General features: G+C 35.8%; 1 protein-coding gene across 2 annotated transcripts in view; it reads left to right on the top strand.

The window, feature by feature from the left end:
• MBTPS2 (membrane bound transcription factor peptidase, site 2) overlaps positions 1 to 16,190 on the top strand; it is a 42,968-nt gene extending 26,778 nt beyond the window's left edge. The window contains exons 8-12 of one of the 2 annotated variants that reach the window (XM_057717919.1): positions 6,298 to 6,392; positions 6,758 to 6,953; positions 9,351 to 9,426; positions 10,544 to 10,762; positions 11,118 to 16,190. In XM_057717919.1, coding sequence (XP_057573902.1) covers positions 6,298 to 6,392; positions 6,758 to 6,953; positions 9,351 to 9,426; positions 10,544 to 10,762; positions 11,118 to 11,253 — 722 coding nt within the window. In that variant the 3' untranslated portion in view covers positions 11,254 to 16,190. Of the gene's footprint in view, positions 1 to 6,297; positions 6,393 to 6,757; positions 6,954 to 9,350; positions 9,427 to 10,543; positions 10,856 to 11,117 lie in introns of those variants that run through there. The other variant, XM_057717920.1, reaches the window with a different exon arrangement.
• Positions 16,191 to 16,859: the final 669 nt, after the last annotated feature.

The following is a 16,859-nucleotide window of genomic DNA, read 5'->3' as shown; positions in this document are numbered from 1 at the left end:
TTGGAGCCTGGTGACCTTGTCACAGCATTGGCTTGTCCAGACGGCTCCCAACAGTCAAATTTATCATTAACATGTTCAGGTATCCACCAAATTGCCTATAGATGGTAGTTAGGTCTAGAGGCTTAATTAGATTCAGGATCCATTTTTGGCTGGGGCAAAAATACCTCATAGGTAGCACTCAGTGCTTCATATTGCATCTCATGTTTTCCCATGTATTCCATCTTTTCAGTTGGGTGTGTAATCCACAGTGTGTTCTCCTGTAAGAGAAATAATCTATTATCGCATACTTCATAAGTCCTTTATCGTTTTCCTCAAGTTTCTCTAGATTTGGTATAATCTGTATTGAATTACAAAAGCCAAAATGACATCATAATCAAATAAAGTTCTCTCCAGTAGGATTGTTTTATTTAGGATATCTGCATTTCAGATGTTTAAGGTTTTGTCTTTTTCCCAGCAGACAGAATGGAAGTGAAGTTTTTCTTGAAATACTCTGAAACTCTTTCCTTATTAATTTTTTGAGTATTTCACCATTATAGGTTATATGCTGTATTTTGGAGGTATTTGTTTTAAATCCCGAAGCAGATATTACTCTTCCCACACTAATAAAAAAATCAATCCCAAAATAATAATTCTTCAATATATACTTCATCTCCTTAGGAGTGACTATATTAGAATACTTGTTGATTTTACATGATGACTGTATCTGATAAACCTTTACCTCCATTTAATCATTTTTAAAAGGAGTGCATATACTTAGCCAGTATGTAGGAATCTTAATGACTATAAATATAATTTAAAATATATACTAGATTAATTTTTTAAATAAATTTATTTATTTATGTATTTGGCTGCATTGGGTCTTTGTTGCTGCACAGGGGCTGTCTCTAGTTGCGGCGAGCAGGAGCTACTCTTCATTGAGGTGCATGGGCTTCTCAGTGCGGTGGCTTCTCTTGTTGCAGAGCATGGGCTCTAGGCGCACAGACTTCAGTAGTTGCAGCATGTGGGCTCAGTAGTTGTGGCACACGGGCTTAGTTGCTCCGTGGCATGTGGAATCGTCCCAGATCAAGGATCAAACCTGTGTCCCCTGCATTGGCAGGCAGATTCTTAACCACTGTGCCACCAGGGAAGTCCCTATACTAGATTAATTTTAATTCCAGGCTTGACCACTAGGACTATGGACATTTAAGAAAGCTATGGATTGATAATGTTTTACATGTGTTTAGGGATCTTTGTTATACTACATTATGAATAGAGGGCAAAGATATAGCCAAATATAGTAATACAAGGTAGCCCATAATTCAAAAGTGATTCATATTCAATTTAGAGTAGAATTCAGTATACATACTTAAAATTCTAAGAATTTACACCACTTCAAAACAATAAAGCCACCTTGGAAAGATCTGACCCTGAAAGTGCTTATAAGCTGTCCAAGCCAGTCATTTCTGGCCTCATTTCATACCCTGACTCTCCAAGGTGTATTATTAAATTTTTAAAGATATTCCCTAAGATATTAATTAATTAAGGTATTATTTAAGCAAACTAGATGTTTTCCTTAAAATATGAACAAGTAGATTTCTGGCAAATTAGAAAAATGTGGTTAATCTATATGAAGTGTCTCTTCATGTTATGAAATTGTTGGGACCTACTTTTTTCTTCTGTCAGTCCTTTTTGATTTTTACACGTTAACCTGCTAAACTATGAGTTGCACCAACAGAGCCAAGGCTGGGATTTTATTGTTTTGTTTATTTGGTTGCGCCAGGTCTTAGTTGTGGTAGGCAGGCTCCTTAGTTGTGGCGTGTGAACTCTTAGTTGTGGCATGCACATGGGATCTAATTCCCTGATCGAGAATCAAACCCAGGCCCCCTGCATTGGGAGCTCAGAGTCTTAACTACTGTGCCACCAGGGAAGTCCCCTAAGGCTGGTTTAATTCCACCTCTGCCCTTGGTGCGTGGGGCAAGCCTGAGGAGCTTGTCCCATACACTCCTTGAAGATCGAATGGCCTTTCCAGGAAGCCCCAAAAAGGACGCTGGGTGAGGTTTAGAGTCCTTCGTATGTGGAATAGATCTCTGGTTTCATTCTGTGTCGGAACAGAACAAACTTTTCCCCGTTCATGTTCAAGCCTCTGCTTAATTTAGGATTGCTGTGTGTCCATATGCCACTTAGTGATTTGAGTGGAACTAAAAGTTACAGACAGGAACTAGTTTGGTTCTTTTTTGGGACTGTTTTCTAACAAGTAGCTTGCATCCTCTTTCTTTAGTTTGAGGGGACACTCTTCATATATGCCTAAAGTTAAATTCCTTTTTTTCTTTCTTGGAAGCATTGTCTTGAATAAGAAAGACTACTAAGTCCAGTATTTGAACTGCATTTTGAAAAGGGTGAGATTGAATACTAAAGGCAACTGCTCCCTAAAATGAAGCTATGAGCCCAGACACAGGCATCTCCTTTGTATAGCCTATATTCCTGTTCAAAGGAGATGAGGGTAAATACCTGTAACTGCCTGGCAAAGGGAGTATTGTCCTGTCTTATGCATCTTTAACTGAAGTGAGAGAAGACTGGTCCTGACCTAGTTTAAGATAATAAAAGGAAAACTCTGGAAATCTTTTCCACATAGTTTGAGTACCCAGATTGTTTTTATGCTCAGATCTTCTTTAGTGTTTGGAAAAAAGTATCTGTTCTCCAATTGTGAACATCAAGGTATGATCCAAGGTTTCTTTGCTCTCGTCAATTGAAGAGAGAGAGACTATGTTTATAATTTTTTTAACTACTTGGTACTAGGTGGTACTGGTATAAATTCTGCTGTAGCACTAGAAATAAATAGGTTTGTCTGCCTATATTGGAACTCTAGTTACATTTATATATTTATTAAGCTAGGATAAGAAAATTGTTCAGTTTATTTTAGTGATGTAGAAAGTAGTGAGGACTGTGAACTATAGATTGAAAAAGTCTCTTTCTTCCAGCCTTCCTCTAAAATTACCTCTGGTCTAGACCATCCTTTGAAGACTAGACTATTTCTACAAGTATCTTAGGGCCAACCTTAGGGTATGTTCAGAATACGCAGGTTCTCCCTGTAGTGGAATTATGAAACTGATCTGGTCTTAATTTCCCTAATTGTTTCCCAGTCTGGGGAGATTTAAGGGATAATTCTAATCTACTAGAGTTAAATTGAACCCATGAATGCCTCTGGGACCTCCCATTGCAGTCTTGAATGTGCTTCACAAAATAGAATTGGAGTGGTCTGTCATGTTGATAGAGGTATAGTAATGTGAAAATTACCTGTGGCATACTCCTCTTATAGGCTAAGAATTGAGTCACAGAAATTGACTTGTCCTTTAATGTGATCCAGTAGAAAATATTCTAAAATAAAATATATTTTTAAACGTACAACTTTTTTTAAAATTGATAAACAGAAATATCAAGTTTACTTCCCACATGATAACAATGGAAAATTCTTTATGTCAGGAGGTACTTCATTTTGTCAGGGCATCCACAGCCATCAGTTTATGTTTTGATTGGATTAATCACCATAGGAAAGAGGCATAACCCAGAGGTCAAAAATTGGTGGTAACCTAGAGGCCAAATCCAGCCTTGACAGATGTGTGTGGTTTGGCTTGCACAATATTTTTAAAATTCTTAATTGGTTGCAAATATTTAATATTTAAGAGGTTTCAGTACTTCCCTGGCAGTCCAGTGGTTAAGACTCTGAGCTTCCACTGCAGGGGACACAGGTTCGATCCCTGGTGGTAAAACTGAGATCCCACATGCCGCCCAGCATGGCCAAAAAAAAAAAAAAGTTTCACATGAGGGTCCAGATTTCTTTCTCTTGGACTAAAATGGATGATCTCTTGACTCTTGGCCCCAAGTTGAGTGGCCTGGCTGCTAACCCTACTTTAGAACAAGGTATGTATTCTCTAATTCATCACAGCCCCCACCATTTCCTATTTTTTCCACACACTATCCACTTCATTTATTTGATACCTGCTTGGCCCCTTTAAGCTGTTGTATTATCAGATATGCTATATCAACAGCGATATCAAATTCTTGACTTTCAATTCCGTATTGCATACATTCCTCCAAGAAAAGATAAGTATCAAGCATCAGATGTAAATTTTTAAAAATCATTACTGTTACAAAGGCAAGCAGCATAGAACATCATTTATGTATTCAATGCATATTGAGTTATCCATCTTATATAAGATACTGAGAAACCTTTCCCTCAAAGACCTCACACATTACAGTACAAGGTTAAATATAAGTAATAACAAAAAACATTGGGAGTTGTGAGAGTTGATGGTGGTCAGTCTTGACTGAAAAGATGAGGACAGGTTTCATAGCAGCAACTCTTGAGCTGGGCCTCAACAGTGAGTTTAATTTCAGGAGGCCAATATAAATGAACCTCGGCACCACACACTGGAAGGTGGTCAGGGAACTGCTAATAATTTGGTTCAGCAAGAGAAGAGTATGAGCTAAGGTGATTTAAAAAAAAATAGAAGTCTTTACGTTTTAGGATATGAAATTTAGACTTTATTTGGGAGCAGTGCAAAGTCTTTGGAAATTTGGATTAGAAGAGCTACATTCCCAGAGTTCTACACTGGAAGGTTGATCTGAAGCATTCAATATGTAGGACAAGTTTACATATGAGAGCTAGGTGGTAAACTAGATGCATTAGGACTCTCTTCAAATGGGTCAAGTGAGAAACAATTGGAGTCTACCCTTTAGTGGATATAGATAAAGAGAAAAATAATGAGAAGGTAAAAATTAGTGCAACTTGGCAACTGATCAAAGAAAATACTGAGGGCTTTTGCCTGGATTGATTTTTTTTTTAATCCTAAACATGTTTTTACCTTATAGTTTACCATTAAGGCTGATGAGTGATTATTGGCATGAGTTTGTGCCATTAGATGTTCACAATTTGCTTTCATATTTTAAATATTACTCATCACTCAGAATTTAAATACCCATTCAGTTATAGTAAGAAAACAAAGCAAAACTACCCACATAGCCAGCCACTGCAGAGGAGAAATTGATGTATCTGTTAGTTTACTTCATGTCTGTTTTGTTCTTCACGTTTGCAACAGTGTATGTTTAAGGAGATCCAGTCTAACCAAATGATCTAGAATAAAAACAAAAACAAAAAAAAGATTTAAAAACAAACAAAAACCTTTGCCTGAAATATAAAATCCTTATAAAGTCAGATTGCATATTGACAACCATTTTCATGTTAGTACTCCTAAAGACACTCTTGTTAATAAGAAAGCTTTTTGTAGTATTGGAAATCGGGAATAACTGTACTCTCTCTTCTTTAGCACATCTGAGTATGGTAGTATGTGTATAAGATTCTAAGTTTAATTGGCCCTTGCCACACATCAACTTTTTTTCTTTTTTTTTTTCTTTTTTTTCTGTTTTTGGCCCCACCCTGTGGCATGTGGGATCTTAGTTCCCCAACCAAGATTCGAACCCATGCTCCCTGCAGTGGAAGCGTGGAGTCTTAACCATTGGACCACCAGGGAAGTCCCCACACATCAGTTTTGCTTTACAAGTTTGATGTGCTAAATGCAGGAAACCTTCCAAAATAAATACTGTACATGGAAGAAAAAATTTGTCTCAGCTGTACCAGTGATTTAGCTTCCTTATTCTACCCTAGATACAGGTGAAACAGTATACCAAAGAACTTGAAAAAATAAATGAATAATGGGAATCGTTGCTCTATTTCTGTTGCCTTTCAAAAATGGTAACTGGGTTACTAGTATGCACGCGAATATATGCATATCTGTGGGGTCAAATTGGGCTGCCCTGGTTCTGTGGGGAAAGCCTGAAGATAAGCCTGGAGGTGGGATAGATACTTGATATAATAGGGCTGTCCTTAGGGATGAAAGTCTCTAGCTCACTCTGCTAACACCACAGCACAGGAGTTCATCAGTAATATTGGATCAGCAGCATTAGGGCATCTAATAGTGGCTCATTAAATATTTGTGCTTGACCAGCTGAAGTTATTGTAAAACCTCCTGAGACCCTGGAACTCCAGCTTTATGAGTGGGTAAGTTTATATGAAGACAACTAACCTAGGGTAATTTCTGCTGCTTGATTTCAAATTGGATGTATCTCTTTTTGTAATGTAAAATCAAACTCTGCAGCAAGTAGCTGACAAGCTGAACTGTTAATTATACAGTTGTTTCTGAGTTCATATGCATTTTACTTCATTCTTTTTGTCTTGAAAGCAAAATTCTTATTACAAATGTACTTCTATGTAATGGATTCTTTTTCTTTAATAACAGATTTTAATAAACTATTTCTCTTTAGCGTACAAACGGCTAGACGGCTCAACTGAATGCTGTAACAATCACAGCCTTACAGATGTGTGCTTTTCCTATAGAAATAATTTTAATAAGCGTTTGGTAAGTTGTCCCTGAAGCAGTTTTGCTTGCCTGATGTACTTATTACAAAATAAGCTTATAGAACTAAAATGGAATCTTTGAAAACATCACCCTTTTGCTTTGTATCATTTTATTAAAATCTCTACATTTCACATGTCATATTTCATCTGAGAATCTTTAAAAACTTTATAATGGTAATATCTTATTTGGTCAAAGTGGAATAATTGAATTTAATTTATAGTAGATACACATAAATGGCCTTTCCTTTATATGAACTTCATTCCTAATATGCTAGGTGACATGAAAGATATTGAAAGAATATAACTTGGTGTTTTTCTTGTTAACAAATCATTTTTAGTATTGACTAATTAATGTTCTATCCTTAGCATACATGTCTACCTGCCCGGAAAGCAGTGGAAGCCACCCAAGTTTGTAGAACCAATAAAGATTGTAAAAAAAGCTCAAGTTCAAGTTTCTGTATAATACCTTCTTTGGAAACTCATACTCGCTTAATAAAAGTGAAACACCCACCTCAAATTGATATGTTGTATGTAGGACATCCACTGCATCTTCACTACACAGGTGGGTATTATTGTGGTAGACCCTCAGAACATCACTACAATGGCATATATTCTCAGTGGTAGAAACTCAGTACACATCTTGCATTAATTTTATTTATTATATTCGATCACTTTCAAAGTCTTGTTAACTTTTTTTTTTTAATTTATTTATTTGGTTGTACTGGGTCTTAGTTGTGGCAGGTGGGCTCCTTAGTTGCAGCTCGCCAGCTCCTTAGTTGCAGCATGCATGTGGAATCTAGTTCCCTGACCAGGGATCGAACCCCGAACCCCCTGCATTGGGAGCTCAGAGTCTTAACCACTGCGCCACCAGGGAAGTCCCTTGTTAACTTGTTTTTTTTTTTTTTTTTTTTGGCACACGGGCTTAGTTGCTCCGCGGCATGTGGGATCTTCCTGGAGCTGGGATCGAACCCGTGACCTCTGCATTGTCAGGCGGATTCTTAACCACTGCGCCACCTAGGAAGCCCTGTTAACTTGTTTTTAAGCGTTAAATGAAATTTAAGCAGAAGGAAAATAATCTGAATTTATAAAGCAAGATGGAGCTGTACCCCATGTCTGCCTATGGAGAATGACACATTTTTCTTTCACTGTCGTTTATGTCCAAGTCACATGGATGATCTCTCAGATATTCTCTGAGTGTTTATTAAATTTATCCAAGCTCCCAAAACAGTAGCAAAAGCAGCATGTGCCAGAGAATGCCAGGAATCATAGAGTTAATGACAATAAAGTAATTTGTGCATGACATGAATTTTATATGAATGTAATTTCAAAACTGGGCCAGCGTAATTGTTTTAACAGCGGCAACATGATTGGATTAAATATATAGCTTTTCCATATGGCTGAAGATCATACACTCTAACTTATTTTGTTCTACGAGATTTTTTTATGTTCCTTTTTTTATAACAGTTTTATTGAAATATAATTCACGTATCATACAATTCACCCTTTTAAAGTGTACAATTCAGTAGTTTTTAATATATTCAGAGTTGTGGAACCATCACCACAATCTAGTTCCAGAATATTTTCATCACCCCCAAAAGAAAGCCTATACCCATTAGGCAGTCATTCTACTTCTCAACACCCACCCACCCCCCGCCGTTGGCAACCACTAGTCTACATTCTGTTTCTGTAAACTTACCTGTTTCTGCACATTTCATATAAATGGAATATTTTGTGACTGGCTTCTTTCACTTAGCATAATGTTTCCAAGGTTTATCCATGTTGTAGTATGTGTCAGTACATCATTCCTTTTTATAGCCAAATAATATTCCATTGTATGGATATATTACATTTTCTGTATTTATTCATCAATTTATGGACATGGGTTTTAGGTTACTCTTTTTTTTTTTAATTAGTTAATTTATTTATTTCATTGGCTGTGTTAGGTCTTTGTTGCTGCACACGGGCTTTCTCTAGTTGCAGCGAGTGGGGGCTACTCTTCCTTGTGGTGTGCGGGCTTCTCATTGCCGTGGCCTCTTGTTGCAGAGCACGGGCTCTCGGCGAGTGGGCTTCAGTAGTTGCAGCACATGGGCTCAATAGTTGTGGCTCACAGGCTCTAGAGCACAGACTCAATAGTTGTGGCGCACGGGCTTAGTTGCTCCGCAGCATGTGGTATCTTCCTGGGGCAGGGATCAAACCCGTGTCCCCTGCATTGGCAGGTGGATTCTTACCCACTGCACCACCTAGGAAGTCCTAGGTTACTCCTTAAAGGGCTCTCTCATTGCTCCATAGTCATATCCTAAGATACAACTTGGGTCATTCTTATTTATTAATTTGACACTAAGACACTCTAGAGTGCAAATATTACATACATCCTCAACAAATGTAGAAATGTCCCTTTTCAGGGTAATTCAGAAATGTGTGCTATGGGTTCTATTTAATTATAAGAGAGTTTCTCAATGTTTTGAACATGGAATCCACAAAGTGGAGGAGACCTTAAAAATCCCATAGTCTTAATCCTTGTTCTAGCAATGAAGAAAACACTTAAGACCAGAAAGAGATTAAATGGCATAATATTGATAGCTGGGGTGAATGTGATTTTAAGGTTATACCTCTTTGAAAAGATAAGGATTCTTTTGATATAAATTCTAGTGTATTTTTAAAGTCAAGCTCTGTATTTGGTAGTCATAGTTGGTATATAATCTGTTTTATCTTCCTCTCACCTCAAAATATAAGTACACACTGAGACATGAATTTCTGTATTCCACTATTTTTATTAGATTTTCTAGAATTGTCAGTTGCTTTTATATGTGGGCCATAAGAGCCTGCCTGCACTTGTTTGGGAAGGGCTTTCTCAGTCAGTTTAATAGGCTAGTCCAATTTTTAGCCATATGGTAAAATTCATAATGCTGTTGCTTATCTGTATAAACAATATTCATTATTTCTTATTTTTCTTTTTTAGTGAGCATCACCAGTTTTATCCCACGTTTCAACTTTCTAAGCATAGATCTGCCCGTGGTTGTGGAAACATTTGTCAAGTATCCTTTCTGGTGTGAAAGATGTTTTTAAAGTGTGCTACTTGGAACTTGATCAGTTTTACCTTGACTAGAGAGCATGAACAGACCTTACAAGTTTCAATTAACTGCTAATACCAAAACAAAGAGACTAAAGTTGAAAAAGATCAGATTGTACCTAGGAAGGAAGAAGTCAGAGGAGAGAGATTGATTGGGAAGAGAAAAAGATTAAGACGTGGAAGGGAAGGAACCTAGAATACAAATTGAGAGTTGAATTTAGAGGTCTAAAACCTTTTAGTACGTTTATAAAGGAGGAATGCTTCAGCTGCTAATGAGGTGATGAATTCCACCCTTTCTGAGCCTCTTGGCTCTGACCAAATGGAGGAATGCGTAAGGGAGATCAAACTGATTTCCACTAGTAAAATAACATTCAGAGGACAAAATCTTATGTGTTCTTTAGCATATTATGTTTGCATATAAAGAAATTTTTAAAATTGGTTATTATATAGAATTTGAATAAACTGAACAGTTTGGAAAGGTTCTTTATTTTTGTCACCTTTACATCTTTTTAATTTCTTTCCTTAATGATTTGCAAAAACATGAAACGAAAAACAGAACAAATTAGTTAACAAATGAGTTACAAAAAAAGTGTGTACAGTCAAAATTGTACCTTGTAGACTGCAGCTTTGTCTCAGAGATATTTACACTATGACCTTACAGGTGATAGTAAAATAGAGTTCAAGGGCCCAAAATCTTTATGTATCTAATATGTTACACTTTGTAAGGATCAAAAAGTAATTTTCCCTTATTTCTTATTTCTTCCATATTCCTTTCTCTTGATGCATCATTAAAGGATTAGAAAGAGTCTTCCGAGGAGTTCATTACAGATTGCCTTAGTTTACAAGTGGTTGGCCTTTATTTTTCTAGTCAAGGTTTTTGAACTTTGAAATGATATAAATCATTTGTTTTAGATAGTAGAAATCTAAGAAACAATGGCTATAATGGTGGGCAGAGATTTAAAGAAAGGAGGGAAGTCACCTGTAATCTCAAATCCAGTCCTGGTAAAACACCTGCTTCTGACTCCCAGAAATGTGCTTTGCAGGCAGACCTTGCAGTAGGCTCCTTAACTGATTTTAACCAGGTATCTGATTTCCCTCTCGGGAGCTCTGGCTATTGTTAATGCAGTGCCCTGCTTTGCTTTGGACGGACAGTGGATTTTAAACTCTTTCCTAGATGCTACTCTTACCTCAGTGATTGGAGACAATGATGTCAGAGATCTGATAGGATTTTTCATCTTGCTTGGTGGCAGTGTACTTTTGGCTGCCAATGTGACCCTAGGACTCTGGATGGTTACAGCACGGTAATATTTGCACTCATTTGATAGAATCTCTGAGTTACAATATACAATATTGAAAACCTTTCTTGGTGTGAAATATAGTGTTTCCTTAAAATTACATTTTAGTCAACAACTTTAAGTTCTTTATCCAGAGTATCCAAACTCTGGGTTGGGGGATAAACAAAAGAAATGAAAGGTATAGTCCCTGATTACATTCTAGTTTTAAAGAATGAACCTACAAACTTGAGATACTTATGGAACAATTTCTAAACAAGTGCAAATTCATATTAAACCATTTTTGTGTGGCTACATATGTTGAAATAATGTAAAGGAAAGCAGAATTGGATAGGATTAATTGGGAAAAACTTCTTGAACACAGCATCATTAATCCAGATTTGAAGGAGACCAGACTTTGGCCAAGTGGAAAGGTGAGCATTTTCTTGATCTATATTTCTTGTCCCTTGTCGTGTTTGAAAAGTATTTTAAAATTAAATGTGTATTATTTTGTACTCTGAAAACTGAAGTCTGATTAATTAAATTCATAAAATTCTATAAAAGAATCTGCTGGTACAAAAGGGAAAATCTTTGTCAAATAATGCCAAATAAATGAACAAATAGGAAGTAGGGTCTGTAATAGGGTGAGACATGTTTTGCCTCACAAGAGTTGCCTCTTTGATAATATGCCCCCATGTTCTCATAAAAGCAGCACTAGCCTTGACATTCAGAGTGAACTGCAGGAAGTATCTCCCACTTGCAGCATGTGAACTGAGGCAGTTAGGGGTGAACCTCAGAACTGAGCCAGGTGGGTCTTGTGGCAGATAACAAGACAGATCACAGGACCTTCTGCAGTCCTCGTTACTGTTCTCTACAGAGCTTCAAAGCTTGAAATCCTTCCGGGGTAGATATTTTTTCTTGTGCTGCTGGGACTATCTGGGGCCTAGCTCCTAGGTCCCTGTCTTCAAAAAGCAGTTACCTTAAGTCCTGAACTATACTCTGTCTTCACCAGTGGCTCTCATGTTTCTCTGTGTTGGGTAATTAAGTCCTTGCTTTCCGTCTTTCCCCTAAGCTACCTCTGTGGGTCCACGAAAGACTTGATAGTAGAGTGAGAATGGCTACATGTGAGTACAAATGTGGATTTGCCAGAACCTGGGAACTGACTCTTGAGCCCGAAAGAGCCTTGCCTAGTTTGAGATCTTTTGGACTGGAGATGCAGCCCAGGAAGATCTGGAAAATCGATAGGCCAGTGTGAAGCTGTTGGTATTAGAAGTATATGAGTATGCTGTTTCCTTGATGAAAAATATGTGCTTCTCTCATATACTCAAGAACATGAATAGTTATGTATTATCAACTTTTTCACTAATTGAGGTATTCATGGGTTCACCTCTTTCAGATTACTGAGTTTCTTTTTATGCACTAAAAACTTTTTAATCATTTTTAAGGAAACTTTAGATTGTATTAAAAATCTGCCTGCCTTCGTAAACAGAAATTACACATTGAATATAATTTTAACTTTTTTTTTTTTTTTTTTGGCACACGGGCTTAGTTGCTCCGTGGCATGTGGGTTCTTCCTGGAGCTGGGATCGAACCCGTGACCTCTGCATTGGCAGGCAGATTCTTAACCACTGCGCCACCTAGGAAGCCCAATTTTAACATTTTTTAATGACTCAAGGTCATCAGTTATTACCACTACTTTAAACTGTACAGATTATTGGTTTATCCTAGGAAAAGGGCATTTGTTCTATTATTAGGCAGACAGTCTTTCAGGATTAAAGTATATTAGCAGAGTAATGGGAAATACCATGAAATACTTACATAATTAATTTGATTACATGAATTGAGCAGTTTACTAATGGAAGTGCTGTATACGTGCAGGTCAGTTTTTTTTTTAAACTGAAAAAAAAATTTAATAGATGAAATTGTCCCCGAAACTTCTTTTTCTGAGTGGAAAAAAAAAAAAAAAACCCCAAGCACGTCATTTTCTTATGGCTTTTAAACACCTTGATCTTTGACTCCCTTGGGTCAGGATTTGAATATTAGGGTATCTATTAGGATATTGAGCAGATCAGTCCCGTTTTTACAGAAATGGCCTCATTTTGTAAGAAAGGAAATGTTATGTGTTGTCTCTTCAGCTTGATTGTGGGCACTTCTAAAGCAAGGACCATGTCATATTCATCTTTGCATCCCTGGCACAGTGCATGAGACATCAAAAATACTTAATAAATGGGGTTGAATGGATGATTAGCGTTATTTGTGGCTTAGAAAAGCATGTTTCTATTTAAGTGAGCTGTAAAAAGTATTATTGAGTATTTACTGTAAATATATGTTAACACAAAAAAATAATAAGGTCTTTGTGTCCCTGGTATATTATCATCTTTATGAAAATAGTCCATTTTGGTTTCTGTAGAGCAATTAGAAAAATGAATTATTTTGAGGATTTGAAGAAAGTGCGGTCACTTGTTCAACCGTAAAACTTTATTTTCAGTGTTTCTTCTCTGCATTGTTTACATTTTTGAGGGTTGTTTTTAATCACTTAAAATCTGTAAAGAATGTATATATTCTTTTCAGCATCTCAGTTTGAAAAGACATGCAGTTAAACTTGACCTTTTGATAATCGCTCTTAATAAGTCATTATCTGTTCTAATGGTAAATTGTAAACATGCGCTTCATGGATATGTGGCTCTTAGTCATCAGTTTGTCCTGTGGTATTTATTGATTGTTCACATAGTAATGGTACACAGGTATTTTTTTCTATACATCTTTCAACTGAGCTGTAATTCATTCTTAGGCTTTAACTTGAAGATATTACAGTTGCTGGCATTTAATGTTTAGCAGTAAAAGAATAAATGTGTACCAGCATTCTATGTTTTATCATCTATGTGTTGTCTTTTTTTTTAATTTGTATTCTCTTCTGTCAAAATTGTTCCCTTCACATGCAGTACAATCGTAGATGCTTTAAAATTCTTGATTCTAAAAGCAGCCTCAGTTTTCATTCAAGCAATCCGTATGTGAAAGTTGTTGGTAGATCACAGAAAGAAGTCTTTTTTAAATGAAATCCCTGTGGTCTCACTACTCTTTTGGAAATGGCCTGTTCATGGATGAGGAAAGAAGCCCATCATGTTTCATTAGTGTCTAACAGAAGTCTTCTCTAAGTCTATATTTTTAGGAATTCGTGAAAGAAAGTGTTTGAACTATGATATTTGGTTCTTCTTCACCTTTTGCCCTAGCGTTTCCTCCCTTGTCCACAGAGCCAACCTCCCTCACATACACACACACACTCTTTCCCTCTCTCCTCCTCCCCTCTTCCTCTCTTTCTCTCTCCTATCCTTCCCTCTCCCTCTCCCTCCCCCCTACCCCTCTAGTTACTATTATGCTCAAGTCACTATTATGTACTTAAACTATTTATTTTCAGAATACAGAATTATAAATTTGCCCTCATATCTCAGTCCGCACTGGCATTAGATCTTGCCTCCTTTTGGTATGCCTTTTTGGCTTCCAGTGCCTTCAGGCTACGTCTGGTTGTCCAGAGTATCTCCCCAGGCCTTGAACCTTTTAAATATTTCTTCCCCCAATCAAAATGGACCTAAAATCATATTTAAGATGTTGGCTAAGTATTTTGCTCATGGGAGCTATTCAAAATAATCTGTGTTCATGGGTATATTCATTGATAGTAACATGGGCATTTAAATCTGGTCTTACCCAAGCTGTTTTAACTCAGAAGGAGGCACTGTGATGAACCAATATAGGAGAGAATTTGGGGTAGGATGAACTTTGAGGACTAAATCAGACAATAGAAAGCTGTACGCAGTCTGGGATACTGCATTTCAAAATAAGCTCTTTTTTAACAAGTTCACTTTAATTTGCATTTTTTAGTTAGAAAAGAGGCTAACCTTTTTTTTTTAAATGTCGATTGTTTTGTAGATCTTTTTTATCCACATCCTTTGCCCATATTTCCCTGCAGTGATTATTACCTTCTTACTGCTTGTCATCATTCAAGACTGACGTTTTCACAAAGGGTTTGCAGATATATTGGCCCATACCTTAACTTCTTTTACAGGTCCTTGACTTTCATACTTTATTCCTAGCATTCTTATCTTCCCTTTCAGCCACTTTGTTTCCATCCTTTAATGGCTTCTAATTTTCTTCCTAGGCCTTCTGTATCACCAGAAATCTACAGTGGGTGGTAGCACTTAGCAATTTACAGAATTTTCACTTCTCCAGTTCAGGCCATCCCCTTTTCTGTTATGGAAATACCTGGGAAAAAGAGGTTGGTAATCAGGAGTTTTCTTTGGGAATATAGAATTGCAACAGAAGGAGATAGATAATGTAATTTAGGGGGCTTTATAGAATAGTTTTTACTAGAAAAGAAATGCAAGTTCATTACAGAAAACATGTTAAATGAAAGTAAATTGTAATTTCTTGAAAAAAATAGCATTATATTATAGATAATTAGTAAGCTGCTTTTTAAACTTGATAATGTATTATAAGCATTTTTCAATGTTATTAATGTTCTAGTGTTATTTTAATGGCTATATAATATTGCGTGTTAAATATGCCATAAGTTAACCCCTATTATTTCCAGTTTTATAATATTATAAACAAAGCTGTGAGGAGTATCCTTATAACTATATCTTCTTGCATATCTATGCTTTTGGATAATTCTAGAAACTCTTAAGATAATACTAAAAGGAAAAATTGGTATCTTGAAATTGAACAAAGTTTTATATACACATATTGCCTTGTTGCATTTACATTTTTTTCTGTTAATTGGGTAAGGAAAAATGGCATCTCATTTTAATTCTCATTTCTTTGATTAGAAAAGAGGTTAAATACTTTAAAATGTATTTATTGGCCATTGTTTCTTTTTGTTTATCCCCATCCTTTGCCCATTTTGCGTGAGAGTGATTATTGTCTTACTGCTTTTCTTCATATTTTGATTTATTAAATGTGAATATATTAAAACATCATTTAAGTATAATGCTTATTTTTATGTTTTCATGTATCATAGTCTGTCAGTCTTTGCCTTGTGCTTTCCACCTTTGATATGATTTGAAAGTCTTCTCAAGATTTTATAAATACTCACAAATATATTCACAAACATAATAATTTTATGATTTTGTTTTTCAAACATTCAAATCTTTACATGCAGTGGATTTTGATGTTGGTGCAAAGTAGGGATGTAATGTTTTGTTATCCTCAAATGATTAACCAGTCATCTCAAAGGAGATAGTTTTGTCTTAAGAGATTTTTCATACCAGCGAGGAAGAGGCATAAATTTATATCCTTTGGAGAGAATAAATATAAGTGAAATTATCTCTTACTTGGTAAATCATTCTTATTTATATAGGAGGCAACTATTTATTATTTTACTTTTTTAATTCATTAATACAATGAACTGAGAGTATATCTCATGTGTTTTAATTGAATAGAGTGCTTAAATAATTTATTTTCCTTAAGGTGAGGGTTTTTTTTTTTCCATTGGAATAGTGTTTCTCATTCCTAAACAATATAGATTAGCAATCTGGAGATTATCTTTAATATATATTATTATCTAAAGGTACTATTTTCATCAACTTCTTAAAGTATTTTTTTCACTTCTTAGATTTTCAAACATTAATTCCTCTTTGTGGAATTTTAAATATGTCTTTAAAGCTTAAAAAAATCTGTCTTTGGAATAGATGTCCTGATTTTTAAGTATCTTATCTTCATCTGTTTTAGTTATATAATGATTAAGTATGGAACACTGCATTTCTTGATTACTTGTTCAAATATATGCATTAATTTTAGTCATAATTTAAAATCAGGAAAATAAGAGGTTAGGATACTATAAATTTGTATTTTATTTCTTATAAAAATTTAACTGTTTCTATTCATAATAAATGATCAGTTTAAAAGAAGTTGGTTAAGTGTGCTTCCCCCCCCCCAAAAAAAAATGCTTCTGAGGTCATTATAGTTGGTTTTTTAACTTGGCAAATTTTAGAGTATGAGTCTTGTAAATGTGCAACTCCAATAGATGCTTATTGGATTAAAAATGTTCCATTTTTTTCTTGCTCATCCTCATTCTGCAGTCACTAGAACTGATACATATGTTCTTTCCTTCATTTAAGAAATATTTATTGTATAC

This window comes from Hippopotamus amphibius, chromosome X (genome assembly GCF_030028045.1).
Source record: "Hippopotamus amphibius kiboko isolate mHipAmp2 chromosome X, mHipAmp2.hap2, whole genome shotgun sequence".
NCBI lineage: Eukaryota > Metazoa > Chordata > Mammalia > Artiodactyla > Hippopotamidae > Hippopotamus > Hippopotamus amphibius.
The sequence above is the reverse complement of the archived record's forward strand: the minus strand, read 5'-3'. Positions and strand labels throughout refer to the sequence as shown.